Below are 27,650 nucleotides of genomic sequence, written 5' to 3' on the forward strand. Positions count from 1 at the left end.
TTCCCTTCTAGCTCGGTGTCTTCTGTTGTGTTCGCGCTGATTAAGAACGCATCCTTTCCAACTCGCCCATTTTTCTACCTCGCACTTCTCGTACATATAAGAGATTCTGGCCTGCGTTCCTTGCGGTATAGGACTAGGAGACGGAAACAAAGTAGACCCCCAGACCGATGTTTGAATAAGGGGGTTTACGTAACACCAACCAACGCCATCCTCTATTGGTTTATGCGATTTCTAACATCACCATCCTCATCATAGCCATCACTCACCATCGCCATTGAGGTCTTTATTTGTTTTTATATGCACCGCCCACTTCCTGATTAATGTCCCGTTCTGCTCTACTGAAAAATCTGTATGCCCCATAACTCTCGTATCCAATGATCCGATATGAAACATAGGATTCCATATAAAAACAGTATTTTCTCATATGCCATATGATATGTTATTTAATATAGGAGGTATGGGGAATGCGGAGTACTTTCGGTAGGGTGGGTACTTGCATTAGACTGCGAATCATCGCCATCAACATGTACTGATTCATCATCATCATTATTATTGTCACCATCATCGCCCCACTTCTCGTGCGCTCGCGCGCGTCCTCGGCTGTCTCCAAAACCACCGGTCGTTTTCGAACCAGCTTCCGGAACGGTTTTTCAGTTTCAATCGGTGAGTGGAGTGCTGCAGTGCGTTGTATGCGCGACAAATCTCCTGTCAGAGTTGGGAGCACGAAAAACTACAGGGACACGTTTACAGCTTTGCAACTACGCATATCTTTATTTACCCTACATACATACACACCCTGCCACACGTACTCAGTGACCCAGGTTGTCTACTAGGCCAGACAGCAGCCAGCACATACTTAGTGGCCCAAACTAGTGGACATCTTTTGTCACGCGCTATTTGAAAGCGGTCACATACGGACAGACACCCAAACATACTGCAAAGTGGTAAAGTTTTGAATGAATTTCATTCGCATTGACTTTTCTTTCCGGCTTCAGGGGATCAGTTTCATTGCCAGCATGCAGTACGAAGAATTCGTGTACAACGAGCCAGTGGGTTACGGCCAGGGCTACGACCCGGTAGAGGGCGGGCCGTCGCCGTACGAAGAGGGTGAGTCGGGAAGGCGTCGCCATGCCGAGTCTTAGCCGGCCGCACCTTGGTGTGTGGCACAATACGCTGCGGCACACGGCAAGATCTGTTCGTCTAATTTTAAAGTCTGAAAAAGAGAAACATCAAATAGTGAAGCATGCCAAGTGTGTTTCTAAAGCTATACTTCGGTTAATTTCGAGGTAATAGGTTGACTAATTAAAAAAGAAAGCAAACGCTAAAGTTATCATTTTTCTTAAATGTTGCTCTAATACCCGAGCGGTATTAACGTCAGCAGAACGTCGCGGGCTTCAATGCATTAACCAGCATTAGGGCCTTTGGCGCAGTGGTAAGAATGAGTAAGCAGTTTTTCTGTTTGTCCGATCTACCTGTGTGCACGTCTTGTTTTAACGCTGATTCTCCTCAACAATGGTGCAGTACTGTAGTTCCCGAAAGTTTATAAGTTCTGTCGTTGCCTTTCGAGTAGACTGTAGTTAATCTGCGCAAATGAAATCTACGTATAGGGTATCTATACAAGAATTAGCTAAGTCAGAGCAGAACCCGCGAAAATTGATTACGTCACTGTGAGCTTGTGCGGGAACTTCAAGGTGGAGTCCCCGCCCTCGTTGAGTTTCTGGCTGTATTTTCTGGCTCATCAAGGTTCTTCTGAGTGTAAGAGCGGCTCATTTTTCGGCATTGTAAAGACCTAATTTATTAAGGTAAAACACCTCAACCTGATTTTCTCTTTAGTTGCCCCTTTACAATAACGGCCTCTTGTGCCGGTAGTACTATTCACCGCGCCATTCAAAGTCTGTCCATACGTCTAACAAACGAGAGGGCGTACTCAACTTGTCGGTTTTGCCCCTTTTTTCCCCTTCAGAATCTAAGGAGTCACGGTCCTCGTAAGTATACCCTTGCTTCCCAAAACCACAGGCAGCACAGACTATATCGTAGTGGCGTTCGTGAATGAATGGAAAAACTGCAAACGGCACTTCTGAGCACATGTGGTCTGGCCTAAGATGGCGGACCTCTGGTTGGAATTGTTAATAATAGCACCAGCATTTGGACTGGTGATATCGTTCCTGCAAACCTCCCTTTCCCGCCTTTTCCAAGCTTTAGCTTTATAAACGCGTGTCTAAGCGTTATCAGTGCTACTAGCCAGAATGCGACGACACTGGTTAGGACAAAATATAATAATCGCCTAGCTTGCTAGATATAGGACTGGTAAAGAAAGCCTACGTAATGAACATGCGCATATCGTCCACTCCGTCACCTAGTGTTGGAGTCGCGTGTTCTGCCCCTTATGACATTGTACTTAGCGTTACGATAGGCACGTACTACTGCTAGAGTTTAGGATATGATGTATCTATACAGGTAATAACGTTATCTTTTCACTCCTATCGACATTCGCGTGAAACATGTCGGACAGATGTAACTTGATATTGCGCCTATTTTACTTTGCTGAAGTACAACTGAAGATCTGCACCGATCCTGTTCGCCGTGTCTATTCTTTGTCCGCGTTTTCTTGCACGCTGCATCTTGCCTATACTTACAGAATGAACATCTTAGCCCGAAAGAAAGTACTGCCTCCAGGCCGACTCTCATTTCCCTGATTAAATAGATGCTAAGTGTAGAAATAACTCCATTGTACAACATAACTACTTTGAATGGAATTTGTTGCACTTAAGAGAGAACGCCATATGTTACCGACAGTGGAAAAAAAAAAGCTTTTGTTTAGCTCTTCAGTTTTTTTTTTCAATTAGAATTGTAGAAGTAACAAGTAACAGAAAAGGTCCACCTCCATTTCACCCTGTGAAAGTGTATGCTGTGCAGCGGAGCTGGTGCGGACGTTAGACAAGTATCACCACCCCAATGCACGTTAGACGAATTTACACAAGCACCACGACCACAAATGACGTACGTCTCGCCCGCACGCACGTGTGCGAAAGGGCAGCGCACATTCTCATTCTTTCTAGGCGCTCCGCCAAGCGCAAGCGCCATATTGAACTAAATTAATGTTTAAAATAAACTGTAAAAAATTCGTAAAGTATGACTTACACACAACCTACAGGCATTTATAGACACCTTTATTTGCTATGTTTTCTTATGTTAAGAGAATCTTATATGAAATTTTTCAGCAATTGAAATGAATTATGCATATCTGTTAAATATTGTATATTCATGTACGCCATTTGTACTGACTAAACACACTGCTTTGTATCACTGATTGTACATTTCGCCTTACACATTCTCACTTATACATCTGTACATTGCGCAAACTAATGTGTACAAACTTTATTATGCCCCCGTTGTCATGAATATGGGCAAGAACCTTGTCAAGCTGCAAAAAAGCACCTTTTAGTTCTTGTCCGTGCGTTCAATTTTTCCAAGTGCATCAATGCGAAATAAAGATTGATTGATTGATGATAGCATCGGACTGAAATTCGAATATACGAGAAAACGTAATTCTGTTACGCACAACTCAAACACAAAGCCTAGGTTTTGGGTGAGCACGCAATGAAAAACCACACCAACTTTGCTGAAAAAGAAAAAAAAACCCGAAAGCACGAAGTTTACAACTCTGCAAAATTGCACCAAAAAGAGATAACGCAGTTTTTCAAAGTGCATTAGCAAATCTAAAGCGGACAAATGTAAGTTCGAAGCTTGTGTCAAATTGTTAACATGTTTGCGAGGACTTAAGAAACGTCCTACTCATAAATTAGCGGTGTAAATAACACGTCAATATTCTCCACTATAGATGTATCTGCACGTGTAGTTTACAAAATTACTTATTGCCGAGTTATAGCTGTAGACAATGTTCGTATATGTCGTTGTTATTTGGCAATTTACAAGAGGTGTTGTGAAATAAATTGATAGCCTAAATAAAATTTGAAAAAACTGATTCCCGCATTCAAAAAGTTTCCTTTAATTCGACAAAGCTCAACAATATCGGCACATTGGAAGCCGAGTAAAAATGATTTTATTTAATGTGTTTATGCATAAGCTCCCGAGGTAAAGCTTCCTCAATTCCTGCGTAACTGCATTTTTTCTGTACAGCAAGGCAGGACTCATTGGGGAGCTGTGTTGATTTATTCTGTCGCAGAGGCAGCAGCCTTTGGCTCATCACAGTGGTGTTCTGCACGGTAATCTTTCTCCTCATCGCAACTGCCGTCGCTGCTGTGGTCATCATCATCAAGTATGGTTAGTGCTATTTCTCACAGCCGAGATTTTCACGTGTTGCTGCTGACGTCACCTATCCTGCTAAAGCTATTCAGGCTACACTGCATCTACTGCAGTCTAGCGTTCTCCTTAGCCGCCGTGATTGATTAGTGGCTATGGTGTTGGGCTGCCACGAACGAGGTCACGGGATCGAATCCCGGGCACGACGGCGACATTCCGATGGGAGCGAAATGCGAAAACACCCATGTACTTAGATTTAGGCCCACGTTAAAGTTAGTTACCCACTACGGCGTGTCACATAATAAGATCGTCGTTTTGGCACGTAAAACCCCATAATTAATTTTAAAGCGTTCTCCTTATCTCTCTCACACGCACACAGACAGACCGACAGACAGACTGGCTGACTTGTCAGGATGAAATTTTCTGAACCCCCACTGGGAACTTTGTTTTTGTACGCCGGACGAGTACCAATCGCCTCTTATAATCTCTGCTGCGGACATGTTTACTTTTCGCCTGCTATCCCTGAACACAAGGGCTTCAAGGAGGCCAGAAGAGTTTAAACCGACAGCTGGGCCGATGTCTTCACATTCTAATAGAACATGTTCCATCGTTTCCATAGCTTTACCACAGCATACAAACGTTTATCCTTCTTTGGTGTACCTCGCTTTATAGCTACGCTTTCTAAGACATCCTAACCTCACTTTAAAAGATAAGCAGCTTCTCTTTGAGTTATCATGTATTGCTTCCTTCCTGATTTCGTTTTTTACTCTTAGGTAGTTACTCGTAGCAGGCTTCTTTTGTATTACCGCCACCCGTTAGGTTTTCTGAGTCTCACTGACGTTGCATTTGACGTTCTTTGTTGCCATGTTGCTTACTATACCGGACGCTAAAAAAACAAGCAGTGTTAGTGCGCGCCATTTCTTTGTAAAGTAAGCCTGCCGAATGCACTCGCTAACACGTGTGTTTCGCAGAGGGTGTCACCGAGTTTTCACGTACGCCGTCCAACTTGCGAACGACACATGAGAGCGAGTGAGACAAATTTGGCCGCATGGCAATGGTGTCCAGCACATTATCGCTATGGTTCTTTTTCGTTATGCATTTACCAACGTGTTAGTCTACATGTTCAGTTCGATGCAGTTTCGTGTCCTGAAAAGTACCATGAAGGGGCATTGCATAAGGGATTGGCTTTAAATATATTCCACGTCATTGACACATCATTGACGACATCCAAAGTGATCAGTCACACGCTGTTGGGACGAGGGCGTGTAATTGACGGCAACAAGGCCAGCAGGAACGTCGTTCTAGTCTTGCTCAGTCAAAGGAACGAACGAGGCGGAAAAATGAGCACTTCGGGCAAGCGGGCACGTGACTTGCAACTGGTGACTGGGGCGTTGAGATGTGCGTGCGGCGGATACGATGTAGGGGGTGCGTGATGGAACGCACTGCAATATAATTTGTGACGATGGAGTTCGGGACTAGCAATACATCGACGATTAGATAGATGCATTGGCCGAGATTCCACTTTCAGAGCAATAATACTCGCGTCATGTGCATATTGTGATGGAATGAACCTATAGTGGCGAGTTTCTTAACAGATTCCACTTAGTCGATAGGATAGGCTTGATGTGATCTGAATATGAACTGGCGGACTAGTTGGTGACCCATCATTTTGTTGAAGCGGCGCACTTGGGGAAAAAGGACGCTCACAGCAACATGAAATATAAAGACACACGCACATGCGCTGAAATAAACAGACGTGGTATAACTATTGACGGCATGTCCGCAGGCTCTAGCTCCTCGCGCACTGACGCGGGAGAGATTCGAGAGCCAGGCGGTGGGTCTGACGTTCGTGTGCCGATGGAGGTGGTCATCCGTCGGAAGCCAGGCACCAGTGGCAACGAGCCAGTTGGTCACGTGCCAGCACAGCATTTTCCCCCTCCCCCACCGGGGCACTGGAAGTACGTGCCGCTGGCCGTATCCAGAGAAGGCAAGTCGTCAGAGTCTTGCAGCGCTTCCATAACCATAACCATAACCGCCTAAATAATATAATCTATTTCGCACAGTGACCAGATTTAAACCCGTTCTTATAAATGCAACAAGCTTCCTCAAGTTTGGCGTACTGCATTCTCATGTATTTAGACATGAGCCCCTGAGCTAAAGCTTCCTCTTGAGGGCTGATAGAGATCGAGTTGCTGATCATGAGGAGACAAAGAAATTAGTTCTTGTTTGCCTACTTTTTGTGACAGGTAGACATAGCGACAGGAAAATAATGAAAAGACGACGTAGAAGCTGTATGAGGCAAACTTTATTAGCTGTCGCAACCATGATCTCCCGTGAGATACTTCTGTGCGCACCAGGTGGTCAGTTATCACGCAGCTTTCCACTACGCCTTCTGTCATCGCAAGCTTAGTTTGAGCACACCGTCCTGTGCAACATAATCATTTCACAATCTGAAGGGTAAGGGTCAAAGTCATGGGACAAGGAGGCACATTGAACGGTGCAAAGATTGTTACACTGTGTGAACAGGAAATTAGCGTTCGCAGTGTCAAATTTGGCGATATATTTCATGGCGCCGAAGTGGTCTGAAAGTAAAACAAAATGAAGTTCTATTTAAATGCAGCTGTCGTCAAGCTGTTAATATAAACGCATACCATATTAGCGAAATACAAGAAAGGTAATTTATAATTCTCTTTTAATTATGCATTGGTTAATTATACCCGATCGCGCAAAATTGTGTCCGCCAAGGTGCGCAAACCATCTGTTCATGAGCGTTTGCGTAACCAGCAAAAGCTTTTTAAACAATATTACTCATATTTTGTCTTAGAAGACCCTGAGAAGTATATTTAGATTTTCGAAAATCCCTAATAAGTACGCTAGTTACCGCCTGCTGGCAAGCCAGGAAGATCGATTTTTTGCTTTATGCTTTACAACATCCATCTGCTTTCTGATTACACCAAATATTATCCAATAAGTATTCCAGCGGTGTCCGTTTCCGTTGTGCCATGCTCCTTATTAAAATAATGCACCAAACTTACCTGACGTTCCCTCAAGCTATTTATTTATCTACTTACGTGCTTATTGCACGCTTTATATCCTGCAGGTGGCAGTGGTTACAGGAAAAAGTAAAACAAGAACAAAAAACAATGAGAAACGAAAAAAATAAAGTGATTTCTTTGCCATTCGGGCAAGTAACAAACATTATAGTGAATAATTCGGATCGTAAAACGTATTCTTAATGTAGAATTTTAATTCTTTTAATTATGCATTGGTTAATTATACCCGATCGCGCAAAATTGTGTCCGCCAAGGTGCGCAAACCATCTGTTCATGAGCGTTTGCGTAACCAGCAAAAGCTTTTTAAACAATATTACTCATATTTTGTCTTAGAAGACCCTGAGAAGTATATTTAGATTTTCGAAAATCCCTAATAAGTACGCTAGTTACCGCCTGCTGGCAAGCCAGGAAGATCGATTTTTTGCTTTATGCTTTACAACATCCATCTGCTTTCTGATTACACCAAATATTATCCAATAAGTATTCCAGCGGTGTCCGTTTCCGTTGTGCCATGCTCCTTATTAAAATAATGCACCAAACTTACCTGACGTTCCCTCAAGCTATTTATTTATCTACTTACGTGCTTATTGCACGCTTTATATCCTGCAGGTGGCAGTGGTTACAGGAAAAAGTAAAACAAGAACAAAAAACAATGAGAAACGAAAAAAATAAAGTGATTTCTTTGCCATTCGGGCAAGTAACAAACATTATAGTGAATAATTCGGATCGTAAAACGTATTCTTAATGTAGAATTTTTAACAAGAGCCGTTGCAAGTTTCATATCCTTTTTGTACCACTATAAGAGGAAAATGCACCTCTCTGTGTATAAGCAATCTAAAAAGCGGTTAAATAAATGCGTATAAGGTGTTCGTCGCGGGCTGTGGCCGCCAACATTTCGTGGCGCAGTGGCCGATCAGATTCCCCTGGTGTGCGTCATGGGAGAGAAGACCAGCTCCGCCAACGCGTTCCCGGATGACGGGTTGTGCGACTACATCTTCTTCGACTCGCTCTACAAAAACGGCCACAACATGGTGTCCCGGCCGGCCACCTACAGCAACAGCCTGAGCACGTTCCTGAACGAGCACCCTGGCTACCAAAACACGACCCTTGGAGTTGGATTCTCGTACCAGTGAGCACTGGCGTCATTCATCAACCCTTTAATACGGCTATTGCACCACGTCTTCTCGCTTAAATTATGCACTGGATGGTAAAACGGTAATGAAGGCATAAAACTCCAACAAAAGCTGATTTGAAAAGCCCGCAGTTTCCGAGCCGGACAGGCTGCTTCTTCAAGCGTGAGTGCGACGAGCTTCGTCGTACCACATAGCGTATAAAAAGAAAAGCGACCATGAAATTTGAATGTAAAAAATTTCAGAATAGTTGACACAGCCAGTCATCGAACGTGTCACGTTCCCGAAGCATTTCGAGCTGTGCATTGGCCGGTAGGCAAGGGAACTTCGGCGCGACAGTTTGTTAAAGGAGCACTTGAGAGAAACACTACATCAGTTTACACTGATAGAGTATTCATTCGAAGCCTTTCTTTCGCTAACTTTTAATTTAGCGCTAAATGCATGTTTACTACAAGACGACGCGAAGGCCAAACTGTGGAGTATCTTGGAATTCGCGGCAGAAATTCGGCAGCGGTACGTCAGCACGACGTCGCAATTCGTTTTTTTTTTTTTTTTCATATTTGGGCCGTTGTAGTTCAGTGATAGTTCTCGAAAACTGCAACTCACACTTTAAGAATTATTCAGTAATATGGAGTAGATATGGGAGTAGACTTGGCAGCAGAGTTGTAGTTGATTGTCTAGCAGTTGTTCTAGAATTTATTCTCAGGAGACAAACCGCTATAGTGGATAATGTTTACTAACAATAAAAAGCACTGACTGTAGGAGAAGTTGCCCATGTATTCTGGCTATGTTGCTTACGTTACTTAGCGCAAGTTGGGGGAGAGGCAGAAATAACAACGTACGTACGTGTGCTACTATCAACTGTTTATTCAGATACCGCCCACCAATATTTGTACATTGGTGCGCGAGCGCCCCGTCATCATCGCGCCGCTGCGCAACAACCGCCACATAAAAATCGCGCAAGTCAAAGAGCGTCATTCATGAAGTCATATATCACTTTATTAATTTGTCCGCGTCGGTTTTGATGCAAAAGCATCAAATGATCCTTTGAGAGAAAAAGCCGTCGTCTGTAGCAGAGGAACGGCGCCTAAATTCCCATTGGCTGTGACGTCACGTCAGGAGCGAGTCTCGGCGGAGCAGAGCGGGCGAGACGGCGTTGCGTGAGGGGAGAGGGCATCACTGCGACGCCACGCCACCAGCGCGCCTCAACGGAGCGCATGCGGCGACGCGACACCGCGGGGCCAGGCGGGTTGCCGTCAGCGAGGCAGTTGCGTGACGCGCACGTGCGGGTGCCGCCGTCTCACTCTCGGAAACCAGCCCTTGGTCCTTATCTCTCTCTCTCTCCCACCCCCATTGGCCTCAGTTGCTGTGCGCGCCTGCCGGCACTGAGCCGCTGCTGCTTACTCGATCTCTAGTCGCGCAGGACGCCGGCGCCAAGCGGCATTGGCGCCTCTGGTTGCGGCTTAGTGCTGCAAGTGTCACTGTGCTGTGCGATGACAGTATGCGGTGACGGTGACCGATTGTGATTGTGTGTCTATGCTCCTTTCTGTCCTTATCTCTACTTTGTTACCCCTTGACCTCCCCCTCCCCTCTCTCCCCAGCGTAGGGTAGCAAATCGGATCTTTTTCTCTGGTTAACTTCCTGCCTTTCCCCTTTCCTCTCTCTCTCTCTCTCTCTGGTTGCGGCTGCTTGCTGGCTCGGGACAGTACGTACCGCTACGGTAAATTACTCGCAGCGCAAAACTCGAAGGGCCGCTAAGTGTTGTCCTATTGGTCATTAGTGCTTTCGCATTCAAAAGTCACAAAACGTGCTTAGGTGCCCTGGGATATTTTCGTCAGTGTGGGTCCACCCTTTTTCACTAGGTACCGTAGTCAAAAGGATAGACGAGCGGTCGTTCGGTTCTCCACGTCCATATCTGCCTCTTTGATCATTACACTATCATTACACGACCCATGCCAGCAAGGTCGGCTCGTTATACTTACTGACTTAGTGTCTGATGAGCCGGCATTCGCCTGACAATCGATTCCATCGTGCTGTGTGTCACTTCTGCAGCTACTTACCGACGGCGGAGGAAGACCTGAAAGGGAAATACCCGAGCCCACTGGAACCCTTCTGGAAGAAGGGCATCTACCATGTCGGGATCCTCGACACCCCTACTCTGATGCCCGAAAATCAAACCAAAGCGGCCATTTCAACATTGAAGGTAGGATTCTTGGTCTGACAGCATAGCCACGGAGTCCTAAAAGAATGCGCAGAGCTTTTCTATCGGAGCACTAATGCGGAGCTAATCGGATATCTTACGCTGCCCACTTTAGTGCAATGAATTTATCAACTTACGTGTACAATGCATGCAAGTTTGACAACAAAGTAACGTTCTGTTTGCAAACTTAGATAGCACGATTTGAAATACAGAATAACAAAAATATCTTCAAGGAAATTCTCTCGCCGCTCCTAAAAACTTATTTGTTACTACCCGCCACGGGGTGTGTCTCATGCAGTCGCTATGTATGGTGCGCTGCTGCGTTCCGGGCTTGAGGTCGCTGGTTCGATACCTGGCTGAGGCTGCTGCATTCAGTGAGGAGTGCGATTCAATATATACTTGTGTACACAGCTCTGTAAACAAGAGAACGTGAGAGAAATCAACTGGTCGTAAATAATGCGGAGCTTAGGCATACATAACGCTACGTCGCGATGATAAGCTTATGCTACAAAGTCCCTTTATGACAGTGTGAAAAATTGCCATCCGCCTGGAAAAAGTGCAATTGTACAAACGAAACTGATACAGGTTGCTGAGAAAGAAAGCTTCGAAGTGCAAGAAAAATTCGTCCTGGCCCGGGGATCGAACCCGGAACTAGCGTCCTTCCGGCGCGATCGCTCTGCCACCTGAGCTGTCCAGAAAGATAGCAGAATGGCAATCAAGGGCAAATGAGACTTCCTCCATCTTCTGCATTTCGGCATAAAAAATTTGCCAAAAGACCCTCCTGTTTTGCCCACGTATTCGAAAGGAGGTGGCCACGTGTGTCAAGAAACCTCAAATCTGGAGACACGGGAGGCATAACTTGACACGATACGCGTGAGAGATTATTTGTCGACAATCTGGCTTGGTGGAATTTGATAGGAACTTGCTGGGTGCGGGAAAACGTTCGAGGCCTCAATCACGATGCCTAGTCTGAAAGAGGTCATTTAATTGGCGTGGGAGAACACCAGGGTGATATCTGTCCATAGACACCACAAGTTACCGCATGAAATTGCCAACCGCGCGCCGTCCCATGTCACTCACCTTGTGTTCCGGCAATGTGATAGAATGAACGGTCGTCTCTAAAACGCTTATTGTAGCTTCAGGACAGCCTACTGCCGATCTATCCCCGAGTACTTTGGTTCCGCAAGCACAAGTCCCCGCAGCATGCCAGGCTCACCATCCATAAAAATTTACGACTGCAGCAAGGCACAACTCCGCGTCATCGTTGGTTTAGAGATCAAATGCCAACTGCAAAGAAACTTACTTTTACTAACTTTGTTATAAATTTGTTGTATGTACCCCTAAAGTAACCTAAACAAAGCCGAAGGACTAATAAATGTATAATTTTCTAATTAGGAACTTCCTTATTAGTATTTGAAACCATTAAACAACATTCTGTTACACAAACTTAAGTAATTTGGCATATCTGGCCAACCTTTACAGTTCTTACCAATTACATTAGTAATCAGTCAGAAATTGTTGAAAGAACGCCCGTTAATGGCCGTGTTCTTTCTTTCAATTTCGGTATCAAAAACGACTATAATTAAAGCTCTCTGCGACGCTCCTACTCGTATTTGAAACATCAAATTCTGCACAGTAGCTCCCCTGTATCCACGCTATCTTATGATAGGCTTCTTACGCTGTCCAAAATTTAATTGCAGTTCGCTTTTAATCTCATTCTCTTAGGTCCCAGTTCGAGGTAGAACAATTTTTTAACTATGTTCCACCTGCATAAATAGGATGACGTTCCAGGTAAAATGTGAAAATACTGAGAACGGCACACTATACATTCGTTCCACGTAGGCACTGTTCCAGTACATGTGCGTGGAAGAATCTTGCAGATATGTGCAGTGATATCAAACGCTGTTCCAGTTAATATTAGCTATATCACTGGAACATAGTACCCAATTCTTCAACTTAAACGGTAAGCGTGTTCTAATATAAGCAACAGCGCGTTACGTATAATTTGTCAGTTTATGTGGAATGCCGATTTATGCAAGGGGAGAAAGTTTTGCGAAAGTGTTCACCTCTGCCTGGAAACTATAAGTGCACCAAAATTAAGAGTGTATGCTGCCTTAGCTGCAGTCATGACGGCGTGCGCAGGCATAACCCACGGTGCTCGCATTTCGATAGTGTTTGTCACTAACGAAAAAGCGACGAATGGCGAGAAGAAAGGCATTATGGAAGCCATGTCCCCGAGAAGTGCAATGAAATAATAAAGGTTATTGTTTTCCCGTCAGTACCACTTTAAAGCGCATGTGCTTATCTTCGGGGAATTTCGAGACTTTACTGTTCGCCTTCAGCTAACGGTTTCTTTATGCGTATGAATCTACTAAATCTTTTGTTTCTTTGCAGGAAATAGATAGTCTGCTCGTAATGCAGAGACAGCTGGGAAAGCAAGCGATTTCTGTGCTCGCCATACCGGATCCGGAGTTGGACTGGAGCTTGTCGTATGCCATCTACTTCAGGTGCGTGTCAACGGCTGTGTTCTATGTAGTAAGATCTTGATGAGGGCCAGTTGGTTCATATTTAGAACTGAGGTTAAACAGCGCGAATAAAACAAGGACACGAGTGGACAAATACCACAGACAAGCGCTGACTGCCAACTGGAAGTTTATTTGAGATTCTCCACCCATTCTATACCTTTTTCAGCATAGGCATGCGCACACCAGTCGCAAAAACATCTGAAAATCAGCAATATCCTAATCTTTCACCCAAAAAAGCTATTTCTTTTCCAGACAAGGCAAAAGAGGGAGCGCTTACACATCTATCTCCTTCCTTTCTAATGTAGTAAGCCTGTATTATTTCCCTTTCCCACTTACCTTTTCCTTTCCCTATGAATGTTGTTTTTTCGAATATGAGAGGGCAGTGACACTTGTTACAATGTCCTGCTAAATGACTCCCGTAGCCATTCTTTAGGTTACTGCTGTGCTGACGAGCTCTTTCATTGAAACACTGTCCCGCTTGAACTAAAGCCCCTCCATACACGTTTCCGCCGACCAGGTTAAGTACCGCCAACCTACCCTCTTCCTCCACGCTCCTCTCCCACTCACCCCCTTAGCTTCCGGCGTCAAGCGGAACTTCCGTAGCTGCAGCTTCCTGTTCCGAGTGGAAGTGACGCTATGTTTTTTTAGCGTTGTTTACTTTCGCGTCGATGGAGAGGCTTTAATTGCACCAGCTGCGGCTTAAAATGTGAATGCAATTCCATCCAAGAACCACCGCCTATTGTAATCAGCGATCTGATCGTGTTCGCTACTTCGCGTCAACCTGCGACGGGTTGTGCCACGAGAGACAACGTACAGTGGAAAGTGTTGCCTGGGCGCTTGGAGACCACTGCCGTTTTTCGTGCATTAGGAAAACAGCGACCGCAAACTACTACTTCATCGGAATACAACAGCTTGTCGCCTTTGCATTCTTCTCATGGTGACTGCCACAGCTCTGCTAAGCACGCGCGGGCGTCTCACCATCGGCAGTCAAAGCGGAAATTCCCGCAGCGCAACTCCAGGAAGCGGAAACGCCGGAACCGGAAATGTTTAAACCGGAAATTTTGAAACCGGAAATGCCGGAACCGAATTTGGTGTGAGGGGAAAAGGCGGCGCACAACAAAGGTTGTCGCTACTTAAGAAAGCGGCGGTGGCGCGGGGATGGAGGGGCTTTAGTTTGACCTATGTAAGTTTTTCCACAGCTCAGCGATATCTGATAGATAACGTTGCGCCTGCAGTCAGTGAAACGGGATTTATGATTTGTGGGGCACAGGGGCCTTTCGCGCGTTTTCGTGCCATTACATATCGAGGACAACGTAATTATAAATATAAGGACAATGTGATTTCTACTAAGTTGGTGGACATGCCTGTAACGCGAGTGTTTAGATACGTTGACGACTACCTAATTGTTATGAAGAAAGATACCTGTATGCATTTTCATGACGTGGTCGTAGAAATTTTGGACTTGTTCATTAACTCATCGGGAAGACTTAAGTTCCCATATGAATTGCCAATTAACAACCGCATTCAGTTTCTCGATATTAATCTCCGTTTTTCTTTGAACAAGCATGTATGCTGGCGATGTCATCCCAGATCTAAGAAAACCTTGTTAAGCTACGACAGCGCACACTCTAAATTTATTAAGAGAGTCATAGCGACCACGTGCATTAAGGCAGCACTGAGTAAGTCGTGTGAGCATGAGTGCGATCAAAGTTATTTAAATCAGATAGCGCGATTACAGAACGCAGGCTTTTCCAGTTCTGTGATCACTTCAGTATGAGAAGCCATCTTGTAGAAAGAGAAAAGAGTAAGTTCAGAAACATATCACAAAAAGAAAAGAATAAAGACAAGAGACAATGCACGTGGTGTCATACTTGCACAAGTTGTCACACAATCTAAAGAAAGTTTCTAATAGGCATAATATTAATTTGCTTTTCAGTGCCCCGTGTAAGCTGTCCTCGATACGTAATCGTATGAAAACGCGCGAAAGGCTCCTGTGCACCACAAATCATAAATCCCGTTTCATTGACTGCAGGCGCACCGTTATCTATTAGATACCGGTGAGCTGTGGAAAAACTTGTATAGGTCAAAAGGGACAGTGTTTCAATGAACGAGCTCGTCAGCACAACAGTAACCTAAAGAATGACTATGGGAGTCATTTAGCAGGACATTGTCACAAGTGTCACTGCACTCCCATATTTGAAAAACCCAAATTCATAGGGAAAGTAAAAGGTAAGAGGCAAAGGGAAATAATAGAGGCTTATTACATTAGAAAGGAAGGAGATAAATGTGTAAGCGCTCCCTTTCTTGTCTTTCGGGAATAGAAATATTTTTTTTGGGGTGAAAGATTATGATGTTGCTGATTTGCAGATGTTTTGCGACTGGTGTACGCATGCCTATGCTGTAGAAGGTGTAAAACGGCTGAAGAATTTCAAATAAACTTCCAGTTGGCAGTCAGCGCTTGTCTGTGGTATTTGTTTCCTCGTGTCCTTGTTTTATTGGCGTGTTTTAATTTTTGTTCTATGTAAGACGGCATATCCTGCCCTCCCCCTCCCCCCGCCCCGTGTACGTATAGATGTTGTAAAAGGGAATTCTAGCCTGTCCGCACGCATCTTACCGCTTGCCAGCTGTTTCTCTGGCTACCGGAGAGTTTTAAGGACGCAACAATACTAGCAACGACATATTGTGTCCCTTCATCTAACCACAATGCTTTCGACACGTTTTCGCATTACATAACTGTTCTTGGGGAGGGGGGTCAAAAATTAAAACGGCGCCGTGTTCACGATTAAGCCGCTGCCGAAAATTTACACCACCAGCAGAGTAGAATACAACTGGTTACTGTAATGATGTGTAGCTCTGTGTTTGTCTGAGCGTTGCGTGATCAGGTGGCGCCACCAACCCGGCCGCTCATGTTACGTCTCCTGCAATCCGGTAATCCGCAAACGGTAAGAAATTTGCGGACAAACAAGCGTTCTAATGTCAGTTTGTACGAATGTAAGTTTGTACAAGTGAACGAACGTACAAATGTTCTAAAGAAATGTAGCGTCAGCCCTGTCGCCTTGCTTGCGTTGAAAGATGAAAAGAAAGCGTTCTTTTGTATTACTTAATTTTATTTCAATTTCATATCCCGAAACAGCGATGTCGACTTCACCCCTAACCTGGTAATATCTCTCGGCCACTACCACTTTGGCGACAACACGGTCAAGAATTGCGTCATCATGCCTCCAACACGACATCCATTCGACATTCCACCGGACGACATCGCCAGGGACTACAACTATGATCTGGTAGGCACGTTTTACCAGCTATGTAATGTTGACGGTTCCGTAACCAAGAATGTCACCATGATCATCGGTCTCTCTAGTTTCGATGCCGGACGGTGGCCTATCGCAGTGATCTCCAAGTTCTTTATTTTTTACTCAGACCTAAGTCGACCTCTATTCTAAGCCAACACCAGGGAATGGGAAAGCTAGAAAGAAATTAAAAATCATCCAATGCAGGTCAACTAAACAAAAACAAATCACATAAACCCTTTGAAGTCTCAAATTATATGTTTGACACCAACATGTGACACCATCGGGGAATCTGTCGCAGCTCACTGCCATGCAACCATTGTCCCTTATCGACGTCATTCACGTCGAGATCGCTGGGTTCTTTTTCTCTCCTTTCTTACCGAGATGCGTTGTCTTCTGTCGTCCATGCGCTGGAAATAAATACCTCGTAATTGACGCCCGCATGATGACCGCAGATCTCGAGAACACTTGACGGCGCTAGAGAAGGGGATGAAGCGCGTACAACGTGGACCCGTCTTCTTCGTCCCCGTCTCTAGCGCCATCAGGTGTCTTCTATATGTGCGATCAACTGGCACAACTCAAGATATTGCCCGTTGACCGCAGCTGATAGCCACAATTCAGCTTGCCGCCCACCTAAGAAACTCGGGCTTGGTTCGACTAAACTCCCTAGACTTCCTGCTTTGTTCTTTTTTTTTTTTTTTAAGTAACGGCATCTACCTCCTCTCCCGACCCCCTCTCACATTAAGCCGGCGTCAGCCGCCATATTCTCCTTAACTTCCCGAAGTGGCGGATACGCCGCTTCTACTGACGGCGCTGCCACCGCGGCCCGAATAGAGCACGTGCGTTACAGGAACTTAGGAAGCTATGTGCTGAAGTTAGAAACGGCGCTTTGCGTCAATTCAACGTGCTTAAAATCTTAAATGTGTCAGAACTGAGCCACTTACTCGTAAGTGCGAACGACCGGGGCCGAAAGTGTAAAACGCTGTGATGTGACTCAACACGTTCGAAAGAAAAACGCTATATATATATATATATATATATATATATCATTCGCACAAGGACAAGCATAAAGGATCAACGCGCACGGAGGCACTTCTCACCATAATGCGTCTTCAGCCTGCCCTGAATTTTACTCGCATCAGCGTGCGAGTGACTACGGCGGGAAACGCGTTAGAAAGAGCATGGCTGCCGGAAGCAGCTTTCTACGGAAATGAGCGCCACCCAATGAGATCCGTCGGCGGGACTTTGTATATATCTAGGGACTTTAGCTTCGACCAGTCAGTGTTTATGGGTCGCTTCTCTTAGTCGGTGTGGTACTAGTAGGCAGTGTAATGACACCGCTTGCTACGTGTCATTACGATGGATGGGGCGACGAAAACAAAATGACAAGTTCGCTGCAACAGGTGCGTTTTTGTGGATCGCTGACGAAGAAAATGGCGCCTTCTTGCACAGCTTCCATCAGCTACAGAAGTGGATGGCTATGACTATTGCTGGCTACAGTGCAATTTCTAGTGTGACTGCGAGACGGCATTAGTATCCATAGTGACGCTATAGTTACAACATCGACCAACCTGTCTATCTTAAGCCAAATCATGATTAAATGCTAAATCATGTTAAAAAAATATAGGTCGGCTTACATTTCAATGCGTACTATTTGCCTTTTGCGATAGCTATCGCACTCAAATGGCTCCAAACTTCCCAATGCTCCAGTCACCTGCTGGAGGAAACAGTCAACCATAGCATACAAATGTTCTTTTTTTTAAGCAACTGCGCAACACAGTGTTGTGCAGCCGTTATGTTGTTTATTCCTAGATGGTGCTTGCGCATTGGTTAATTTTATTGATTTGAAATATTTCTTTCCTGTACTTTGAGGAACCGAAACGTGACTGCGTTACTGGAGTGTTGTTTCATTTCTGTTTCTCCCGTTTCATGTTTGGAGAAGTATTTGCCACCGTATGCCATTTTGTGAGCACGTCCTCTAGGACAGTCCCCTTCTTGTCCACTCGAAAATTTTGCCATTCAGACACCTCGAGTAATTAATCACTGCAATTGACACGCCAGCGAATATCGACTAACATTGATCGCAACGCGCGGTATTCGGTTTCACTACTTTACAGTCGACTGCCGTGTTTAGCATCCGAGAACTGTACTTGAAGAGAGTCAGCAGCAGAGGTCTGGTGTCCGTGACCATGAAGGGCCGTTGGACGGTGCCTGTGTCGAGCAGCCACGTGGACTTCTTCTCGCGCTGCCTGTCAGATCCGAGCAGCAAGTCCGACTTTGGCAGTTACACAGAGGTAAGCGAGCAGACCGCAAGAGAAACACTTCGTGATTCCGCTGAAAGCTCGAGACCAGCGTTGGCAGTCTAAAGGGGCACTGAAGGCAAATACTAAGTCAAGTTGAAGTGATATATTAGTGCTCGAGAATTTCTAAGGCGACAATATTATCGCGAACAGAGCCTTAATAATCGAGAAATCGAGTTAAATGCAGGACATGATTAGCGACTGCTCCGGGACATTCCAGCACTTGCCCGATAACGAAAGCACCCCTCAGTTAAATTCTGTCGCTAGTACTCAACTACTCGTTGCAAAAAAAAAAAAAAAACATCCTAGTGTTGTATTATAAGATGAAATAAAATGCCAGTTCAATTTCATGTTTAGAAAGAAGAGCTTACTGAAGTTGCCGTTGACAACGACGTGGTTGGTAGAAAGGTTTCGTTTTTGTTCTACTCTGTGCCGCCCACGCTTTCGCGTTTCAGTACTTTCCTGATCACGTAGTGCTGCGCTGGTTTTGCTGGCTCGCGAAAGTCGCACAAACTGCAAGTGGCAGCGAATTCAACTCTCATGTAATGTCCCGGGGTGCCCGAACGATCTACGCAACTTGACCAAAAAAACAGCCGCTACGGCCAATCCGCCGCTCTGGATGGATGGATGGATGGATGGAAGGTAGGAGCGTCCCCTTTGAAACGGGGTGATGGCAGTTGCCACCATGCTCAGCTTTTTATTTTGCCTTTTATTTTGATTTACCTGTGCTGTGGGATATTATAATTCTCGATTTTCTTTAAATACGTCTTCCTACCCTTTTAACCTTATGTCACCTCTCTGCTTTTGAGCCACCAATCCTCCAATCGCCTTTTGATAATTTCCGCCGCATATTTATTTACATGACTATTATTATCTCTGAGCCCTAGGACCTCAGCAAGCGTGACTGTGGCCGCATCGACATCGCGATTGATACCATCACATTTTAGTATGAGGTGTTCTATTGTTTCTACAGATTTACCACACACTGTACATGCGTCTTCTTCTTCGTTAAATTTCTTTTTATAGCTCCGCATTCTAAGACATCCTGACCTAGCTTCAAAGAGAAGGGCACTGCCTCTTGAGTTATCATAAAACGCTTCCTTCCTGATCTGCTGTTTCCAGTCTCGATATAGTTCAACACTGTGCTTCTTTTCCATTGAATTTATCCAATTTTTACCTTCCGCGTTTTTAACCTGTCGTTTAGTGCTCTATCTTTCTTCGTCCTCGTGTCTGGCATACTTACTGGTTAGTTTCCTGGTTCTTTTCCTCCATTGTGAGTCAACGCTCTTTCTGTATAGGTATTTAAATACCTTAGCCGCCCCCCTGTTATCGTCCAATTTCCTCAGGCGTTTTTCGTATAGGATTTTACTCTGAGCTTCCCGTGCTGAGCTCTGAGCTTCCCGGCAGCAAAGGTGATGGCGTATGCGACGTCACCACCCTCCCGCTTGGGTGGCGGGAGATTTGAATTTTGAAAAAGGTATTTGGACCCTTCAGATACAATTTTCTCGAAACTACGCTTTTTCTTGCCACGAAAATAAGCGTTGCGAGGTTTCTGGAAAATTATTTAAACAGTCCACGTCGACTTAGTATTTGCCTTTAGTGTTTCTTTAAGGGCAAAGTCGTTATATGTAGCGAATCTTTAGTCTGCCCTAGAGATAAAAGGCTTCCAATAGTTCACGCGCGGGGCTATTAGGGGAGGTTCATGGGACAAATTTGGCTGATCATTGCGCCAACTGCACAGCGTGTGTACCGCGAGTGAGTGACATAAGAATCCTAGGCAAAGGTCGCGATAAGACTGCGCGTGAACTATCGGAAGCCTTTTATATCAGGAAATGGGGAGATGAATGTGCGAGCGATACGTATGTGAAGCTCTTCAGGGTAGAAATCGAGTTTCTTGAACGTGTGTTGTAGTTTTAATGATTATGGTTGCCTTGTCACCATGTTTGTCTATCGTTGTTATGCACTGCCATGTCTTCCTTTCCGCATATATTTGCTGGCGTGGCTGTCCTGTCCTGTGTCTTTCTCGGCTGTTCGTGTGTCTTCCTGTGCGCTTATTTTCCGTTGATCTGCAATGCACCGTCTATCCCGTCTGCAGGTGTTGTTAAATTGTTTTTTAACAGCCATTTATTTAGCGTTTCTGAAAAGCTATAGCCGTACAGCAGCCAGTCATTATTGAAAAGATTGATCGAAACCAGTCCCTAAAAATGTCGAGCGACTACTCGTGCAGTTACTCTAATGACCACTTTAACGATTTTATGTTTAAAGCTGGTTCTAATAGCCGAGATAGTTGGCTGTCTATTTTTCGCTAGCCAGTAAAAATTTGACTGTTTGATATTTGATTCCACATTCGATATTTACTATTCGTGTTTGATTCAAATTCTAAAAGTCGATAGTCACCCAGCTTTAAAATTAAGACATATGCCCTTCCATCTGTCGCTATTTCCAAGTGCATGCCTAAAACCTTATCATTGAGACATGTAGGCACACGTAAAAGCTGTTCTTGCAGGCAAAAGCTCAATCTCAAAATCAGATACCATTTGAAACAAATGGGAGGTTCTTTTCACTGTTCACAGTCTGACCGAGGACTCACCACCGCTGATGAGAATATGAACCTGCAGTATTAAAAAAAAAACAAGGAAAGTTTATGAATCACTAAATCCTGAAAGAAAAACCGACACTTCCGTTGTAGTCATCACTACGACCATCACTAAGCATATATCGCTAATACCATAGTGTATCAGTCGATTACCTGGTGATATTGTCTACAAAGAAAGTTACTAAACACTGATGGAAATAGCGGCCTCAGTATTGATTGCTGCATAATAAGCCGTAATTTGACGTACTTTCGTCATTGCCCGAGTTTTCTCGACCACAAAGTGCTAATCGCCAGAGAAAAACTAAGTGTCCGTTCACGAACAATCAACGTACATCTTGTGCAGCATCCGCGTTGCATCCGATGACTTCTTGTTGGCCTAGTTTGTGGTATATAGCAATTTGAAGATGGGCGCAAATTAGCACTATACCACACGAGGCGTCTTGTTGGATTAAAACTTCCTTCTGGGTGAGTCGGTGCATACTTGACTTGAAAATTGTAACAGCGCTAACGCATGCATCCACAAAGTAACAAGAACGAGACACAACGTTTGTGTCTCGTCCTTGTTACTTTGTGGATGCATGTGTTAGCGCTGTTACAATTTTCACGTCTTGTACTAGGATATCGTTATCTGTTTCATTCTGTTCTGAATCGTGGTCACGCGTTTCCGCGCAAGTCTTCGAGTATGTTGAGGAGTGTATAGGCGTACATACTTGAAGGTTTGTTGTGGCACTAGTCCTCTCTCCTTCATCTGCGTATGTGTTAATTTGTGCCCCTCTTCTAATTGCCGCGTTAAATCGCCGCGATGGCTGAGGCAGCAACGCGTGAGCAGTGGCACGAGCAGCGTTCGCGCGGTTACGCCGAGGGAAGCCGACGCTCAGCCTGCAGGAACACGCGCCTATAAGAGCTGCGCTCTAAAATATTAGAAGGTCTACAGTATCATAACATGAACAGCCATATATATCGCTCGGGTTGTCACTTCACTGAAGTGTTTGTAAACACGGTCCCGCGCAGTGGCAGAGTTTAGTTCATAAAGAGCAGCCGGAACGGTGTGGTTTGCCCAGTTTAAGAATCTGTGTGTTTTATGTGCTGCCTATACCGCGCGTGAGAAGGACCGCAACCCATGCGCTCGATAGCAGCCAAAGCTCTATATTAGTATCGACTTTATTTTTTCTCAGGTGTGTCTGGACGCAAGATCCGCTTCCAGTGGGAAGAACCGGGTTCAGCTTACTTACTCGGGCCAGCACTGCGCCATGCTGACCTACAACCCGGGCACCAGGCGCGCGTTCGTGTATGACAACGAGGATGCACTGGCTGTCAAGGTGAATGAATGAATGAATGAATGAATGAATGAATGAATGAATGAATGAAACCACGTTTATTACACGAGGTGAACGATTCTTTTCATGATTTTAAAACATTTTTTCGGCCATTCTCTCACTTTGCGGTTGGACAGTTTCTGACCGGTTACAGACAACTTGGGCCACTAGGTGCCACTAGGCCTACTAGGCGGTGTGTGAAAGTACCAGCGAACGGACTTGCATAAAAATTTCGTATGCTGACCAAGTATGCGCACCTGTGTTCTGCGTAAGAAAAAAAACTTCTTGCACAAGATTTGAACATATAATGTCGTCTTACAGGTAAAATATCTAAAGCACACAAACCTATTAATGCAACGGGGAAATATATTAATCGAATTATTTGATTTACTTTAGTTTCTTAGTTTTAGAGACGCAGTATCTCCCATTCGGTGTGTCTCCGTCTTCCGCCAATCCTATCGAATGAGCATATGTGCCACTGCCATTCCTGCATAAACTCTAACCAAACCAAATCTGTATTTGTATAGCATCAAATATGCATTACCGATAAACAAAGATTCGGTTCACATTGATCTCACACGTGCTTTGAATCTGCATAACTGTTTTCTTCCGCTTTGTTTCGCCCGATTGCGAAGCGTATTTTGCAAGCATTTGCCAACACATTTAGATTACAACACAAGTCCACGAGCTGTCTCGCCATTCGTGCAAGCTTCCATTTAGTTACCTACCACATACGGGACAAATTTCGTAGCGCACACCGCAACGCGGAAAAATAAGCAAGGATCAGGTGTGACAGTGACTCCAAGACTATATAAGCGCCATGGAGGAAAGCCTGCGCGCAAACGTTTTGTCTCGGAGGCCAGTGGGGACATATCGCCATTGCAAAAGACTTATACCTATCAACTACCAAGTAACGTGACGTCAAGCAGTCAATTTTCTCAAGTCATCTTTCCGTTAAGTAAACTCCCTTGCCATTTCTCTTTCCCATGCCTCCAAAAGTCGGCCCAACACGACACTTCCGAGCCACAGCTGTGCTCTTGCTCGGTCGATTCAGCTTAAATTTGCTTGGCTTCCGGTATGTTTTAATAGATGTGTGCTTGTTTGAACAGAGTGTTCGAGAAGTCGGGTTTCCCTGCCAGTCTGCTCGGTGCACATTTTCTCCCTATGCGCTTTAGAGCGCAGCTATTGTTTCCGCGGCGAGCGGCGGCGGCGTGAGCGAGCTAACGAGCACGGCGAAAGATGAAAGCGAACGTGGAGCGCAGCGGTGGATGAAATATGCGAGGAGGAAAGCGGTGAGGGTGCAGCAGAACCAAGAGGCGGAACGCGCGGGCGGGAATGGCGAAAGCGTGAGAAGAAAAGCGTAGTGCGGCTACGATGGCTACGAGATGGCGCCAGAGTACAACGCCCATCGTCTGGTAGCGAACGCGGAGCGCAGCAGAAAAACGTATAGTGCCGCGCACGACTTTCGACGACCGCTACGAGATGACGCCAGAGGAGCGCGCCGTCGTCAATTCACCGATGGTACGGTGTACTACTGACGGCACGCGGCGTGTGCGTCCAACGATATTATATATGAAAACAAAGCGCTGCATGAGCCGTGGTCTGTCGCCGGCTGTTGCTGTGAAACGCGCCTACGCGTCACCAACGCGCTGGCTCTCGCGATCTCCAGGCAGTCGCGCCACACTTCACTCCGTTTGCAACGTGCCGGACGAGTCGCATTGTCCGCGCAAGCCATTTCATCGCTAAATGAAAACACGTACAGAGCTGCGCTCAAATTTCGCATTAGTAAGCACCAATTGTCGGCGAATATTTTTTGCAACTGGTTTCTTGCAATGCGTACGTTTATCTTCATGGCAACATTGTTGTCGCAGCCATTGCCTCTGGATGGATGGATGTTACGAGCGTCGCTTTTGGAACGGGGCAGCGGATTGCGCCACCAAGCTCTTGCTATTACACCTAATGCCTAATGCCGTACCTAGGGTAAAAAAGCAAAAAAAAAAAAAAAAACCGCGATGAATACCCACAACCAAATTTTCTGACCCCCTATTGCGAACTATGTTTTTGTACGTCTCCGCTTCTTGTCGTTTGCTTACTTTTCTTCCATCAATCTTCCAGTAGCCTCTCCCAATCGCCTCTTAGAAAAGGCGCCAGCTCCACGCGGAGGTGGGAAGTGGAAATGTCTATCACGACGCATGGCCGCCTGGATCGGCGCGCCTGCCGCGCCCGCCGGTCCAGGCGGTCCTGCCTTCATGATAAGCCGTTTTTTTTTTGGTTTCCTGATCTTCATTGGCTTCAATCACGTGATGAGGAAGTCTTCCCTGTTTGCTGTCTGGCAGTCGCACGACGAAAGAAAAATCATGCATTACCTCCAAGATTCAGTTCTCACGCTCCGACCAAACTCGGAGGCTATTGGTAGTGTTTGCACAGCATTTCAAGGCGGAATTTGAAAAGTGACAAAGTTAAATCAGATAACTGGCTCTTTACTGGCGCTTGAATGTCTCCGCACTGTCCTTCTTCTTTTACGTTCTAAACCACGTGCCAAAAGAATAATGCGCAGCAAGCCTATGAGCATCAACTTGTCCAAGAAGAACTTGTTTTAAACCAGGTGAACATAAAGTGGGATCTCGGGCTATTGGGTCGTGCATCTTAATCAGGAATCGTGGTCGGAAAGATACGTATGGAAAACGTAGGCGATGGACAGGCCATTCTTTTTGTTTAGCGTAAAACTTACCTATGTTTAGATCATGTTTAATTTAGTAACATTGCATGACCAGTACTCAAACCTTCCTTTACCCTGGCTGTGCGAGTGCGACCATAGACTTAAATGAACGCGTTTAGTGACTTCAACATATTAAATCATGTGACTGCCAAGAATCAGTTCAATATAGCTGACTTCATGATCAACAGACGCACCGGATAAGGCTCTGCAAATATTAAATTTTTTTGAATACCTATCATATTCTCTGTTACTACATTCATAATTGATGAGAATATTTCAATTTATTAGATCTTCGTTCGATCTTTTGTAATTCGAATTCAAATTCGGACTAGTCGAAGGTGACGAATGTTCCTTTTTTCGAATATAATTATCAACAAGAGTGATTGGTCTTAGAGAGGAAACTCCGATGCGAATGACAACCCTTTCGAATGATTTGGCTGCATGGAAGTTGCGGTTTTGGGTAAAGACACTGGCTCATAGCAGAAACTTATATATATGGTGATTTTCCAGCCATTCATTAACAATGCCTAGATTTATGAAGCTCATAAATTTGTTTTCTTGGTAACGTCAAATATTGGGCTACTTGTACAGTGCTAGTTGGACAATGCTAGTTCTGGACAGTGTCCTGGACAATGCTAGTTGGAAGTGGCTAATTGGACAAGGGCGGGGCTTGTCCTCCTCTGTTTTTATGTTCTGTCTTCGTCTAAGTAGTAGCTCTGTTACACTTAGAATTGTTTTGATCTCGTATGCTCTAGCTATAGTCTACTATTAGGGCAATTTAACCTTGCTACACCTCTCTAATACAATGTGCGGTGGGATAGTATTACACTTCTTCAAGGAACACAGCAGCCTCTGCACATTTGGTGTAATGTGGTTATTTTGTTTCATTACTGCAACATGGATGAGTAAACTCGGCCACCCTCGAAGACAGTGATTCAATGTTGGTGACTTGGCAGGCTGATACTTAAACAATATGTGTTCTCGCAAAAGGTTTTAGAGCGGTCTATAACGAGCATCGGTTTCTGAGGCGGCGCGCAACGTCCCATCGTAGCGTTTAACCAGTATAATCAATGAGTTTTCCTGAGAACTTTTTGTTGGGCTTGTTGGTGCATGTTACTGAAGTACTATAGCGCCAAACAAACGACACAAGAAGAGACACGGAAGCGCTCATCCGTGTCTCTTCTTGTGTCGTCTGTTTGGCGCTATAGTACTTCAGTTTTCCTGAGCCACATATCTAAGCAAGTCTACCAGCCAGCTTTCACAATCATCTTGTGATGGCAGCTGATTTTTTTTATTTTTATTTTTTCTTGCGCAGCTGTGTAGCGCAAGAGCTCAAGACCCGGAGGTGAAGTTCGGCATCGCCGCTTAGGACATAGACTACGAGGATTATGACAACCAGTGCGGCTCGCTGAACAAGTACGGCCGGCACAGCCGCTTGAAGCAGCTGAAGATGGTTGTGGACTACTTCAGGAGCCAAAGTAGTCCCTCGTTCAACGAAGAAGCCTGCAGAGTGTTCGGGGGGTGAGGGCGTCGAGGTTGACCATGTGCTTGTCCGATGCCATTCCACATGCGAAAGCAATGCCGTGAAATATACTACTCATGGGTTTGTGGTTCTAGATGTATCTTATAGTGAACATAGTTGAAGACGACGATATAGTTTGATAAACGCAACTTCGCTTCGGTGCAATACACATCTTTGGTCTAATCAGTTCCGCAGCAATCTACATGGTCGATAAATTTTCGCAATAGGAAATGATGTCATTCAACTGAGGGTACCATGATGCTACAAAAGAAACCAAAACGGAGTTCTTGGCAAGAAAGCTTCATAGATGAAGAAAAATTCGCGCTGCTCGAGGGATCGAATCCGGGAAAAGACCTTTCTTGAGTGGTCGATGAACCATTTGGACTTCCAGGGGCTTTCAGACAGACAGCCCCTGGACCCCTTTCTAGGGGCTGACAGCCTATCCATCTATTTGTGTCTGTTTTCACGCCAAATTGGGTCACTGGGAGCGGATGTAGTCCGTGGTTTCGGCTGTAAAAATTTTTGCTCCCTTAAAGGTGTTTTCTCAAAAAGTGACTGAATAAGCCCCATTTCCTTTTATTTAGCAATGAGCGGTGTCAAAGAAAGAAAAGAAACCATATATATATATATATATATATATATATATATATATATATATACCGGTAGAGAGAGACCAAGACGAGAAGATTACCCCTCTCAGCGTCACTGCGAACCGGTACGCACTCCCATTTCGAAT

The 27,650-nt window shown here is 45.0% G+C and overlaps 1 protein-coding gene across 1 annotated transcript; it reads left to right on the top strand.

Annotated features, from left to right (window-relative positions):
- The first annotated feature begins 8,168 nt into the window (after positions 1–8,168).
- LOC126525637 (uncharacterized) lies at positions 8,169–27,158 on the top strand. The gene is made up of 7 exons (XM_050173564.2): positions 8,169–8,445; positions 10,499–10,649; positions 13,041–13,153; positions 16,305–16,455; positions 18,579–18,755; positions 22,533–22,676; positions 26,708–27,158. The coding sequence occupies exons 1-7, from the start codon at positions 8,252–8,254 to the stop codon at positions 26,759–26,761; spliced, it is 984 nt and encodes a 327-aa protein (XP_050029521.1). The 5' UTR covers positions 8,169–8,251; the 3' UTR covers positions 26,762–27,158.
- The last annotated feature ends 492 nt before the right edge of the window (positions 27,159–27,650 follow it).

The sequence above is a fragment of the Dermacentor andersoni genome, chromosome 8 (assembly GCF_023375885.2).
Source record: "Dermacentor andersoni chromosome 8, qqDerAnde1_hic_scaffold, whole genome shotgun sequence".
In the NCBI taxonomy this organism is placed as follows: domain Eukaryota; kingdom Metazoa; phylum Arthropoda; class Arachnida; order Ixodida; family Ixodidae; genus Dermacentor; species Dermacentor andersoni.

What these genes read in the sequence shown, in the direction of transcription:
- LOC126525637 (XM_050173564.2), top strand. Translation starts at nt 8,252, where the DNA reads ATGGGAGAGAAGACCAGCTCCGCCAACGCGTTCCCGGATGACGGGTTG. An exon ending in GGAGTTGGATTCTCGTACCA is followed by an intron (nt 8,446 to 10,498) that starts GTGAGCACTGGC and finishes TCACTTCTGCAG; the next exon opens with CTACTTACCGACGGCGGAGG. An exon ending in GGGACTACAACTATGATCTG is followed by an intron (nt 16,456 to 18,578) that starts GTAGGCACGTTT and finishes ACTACTTTACAG; the next exon opens with TCGACTGCCGTGTTTAGCAT.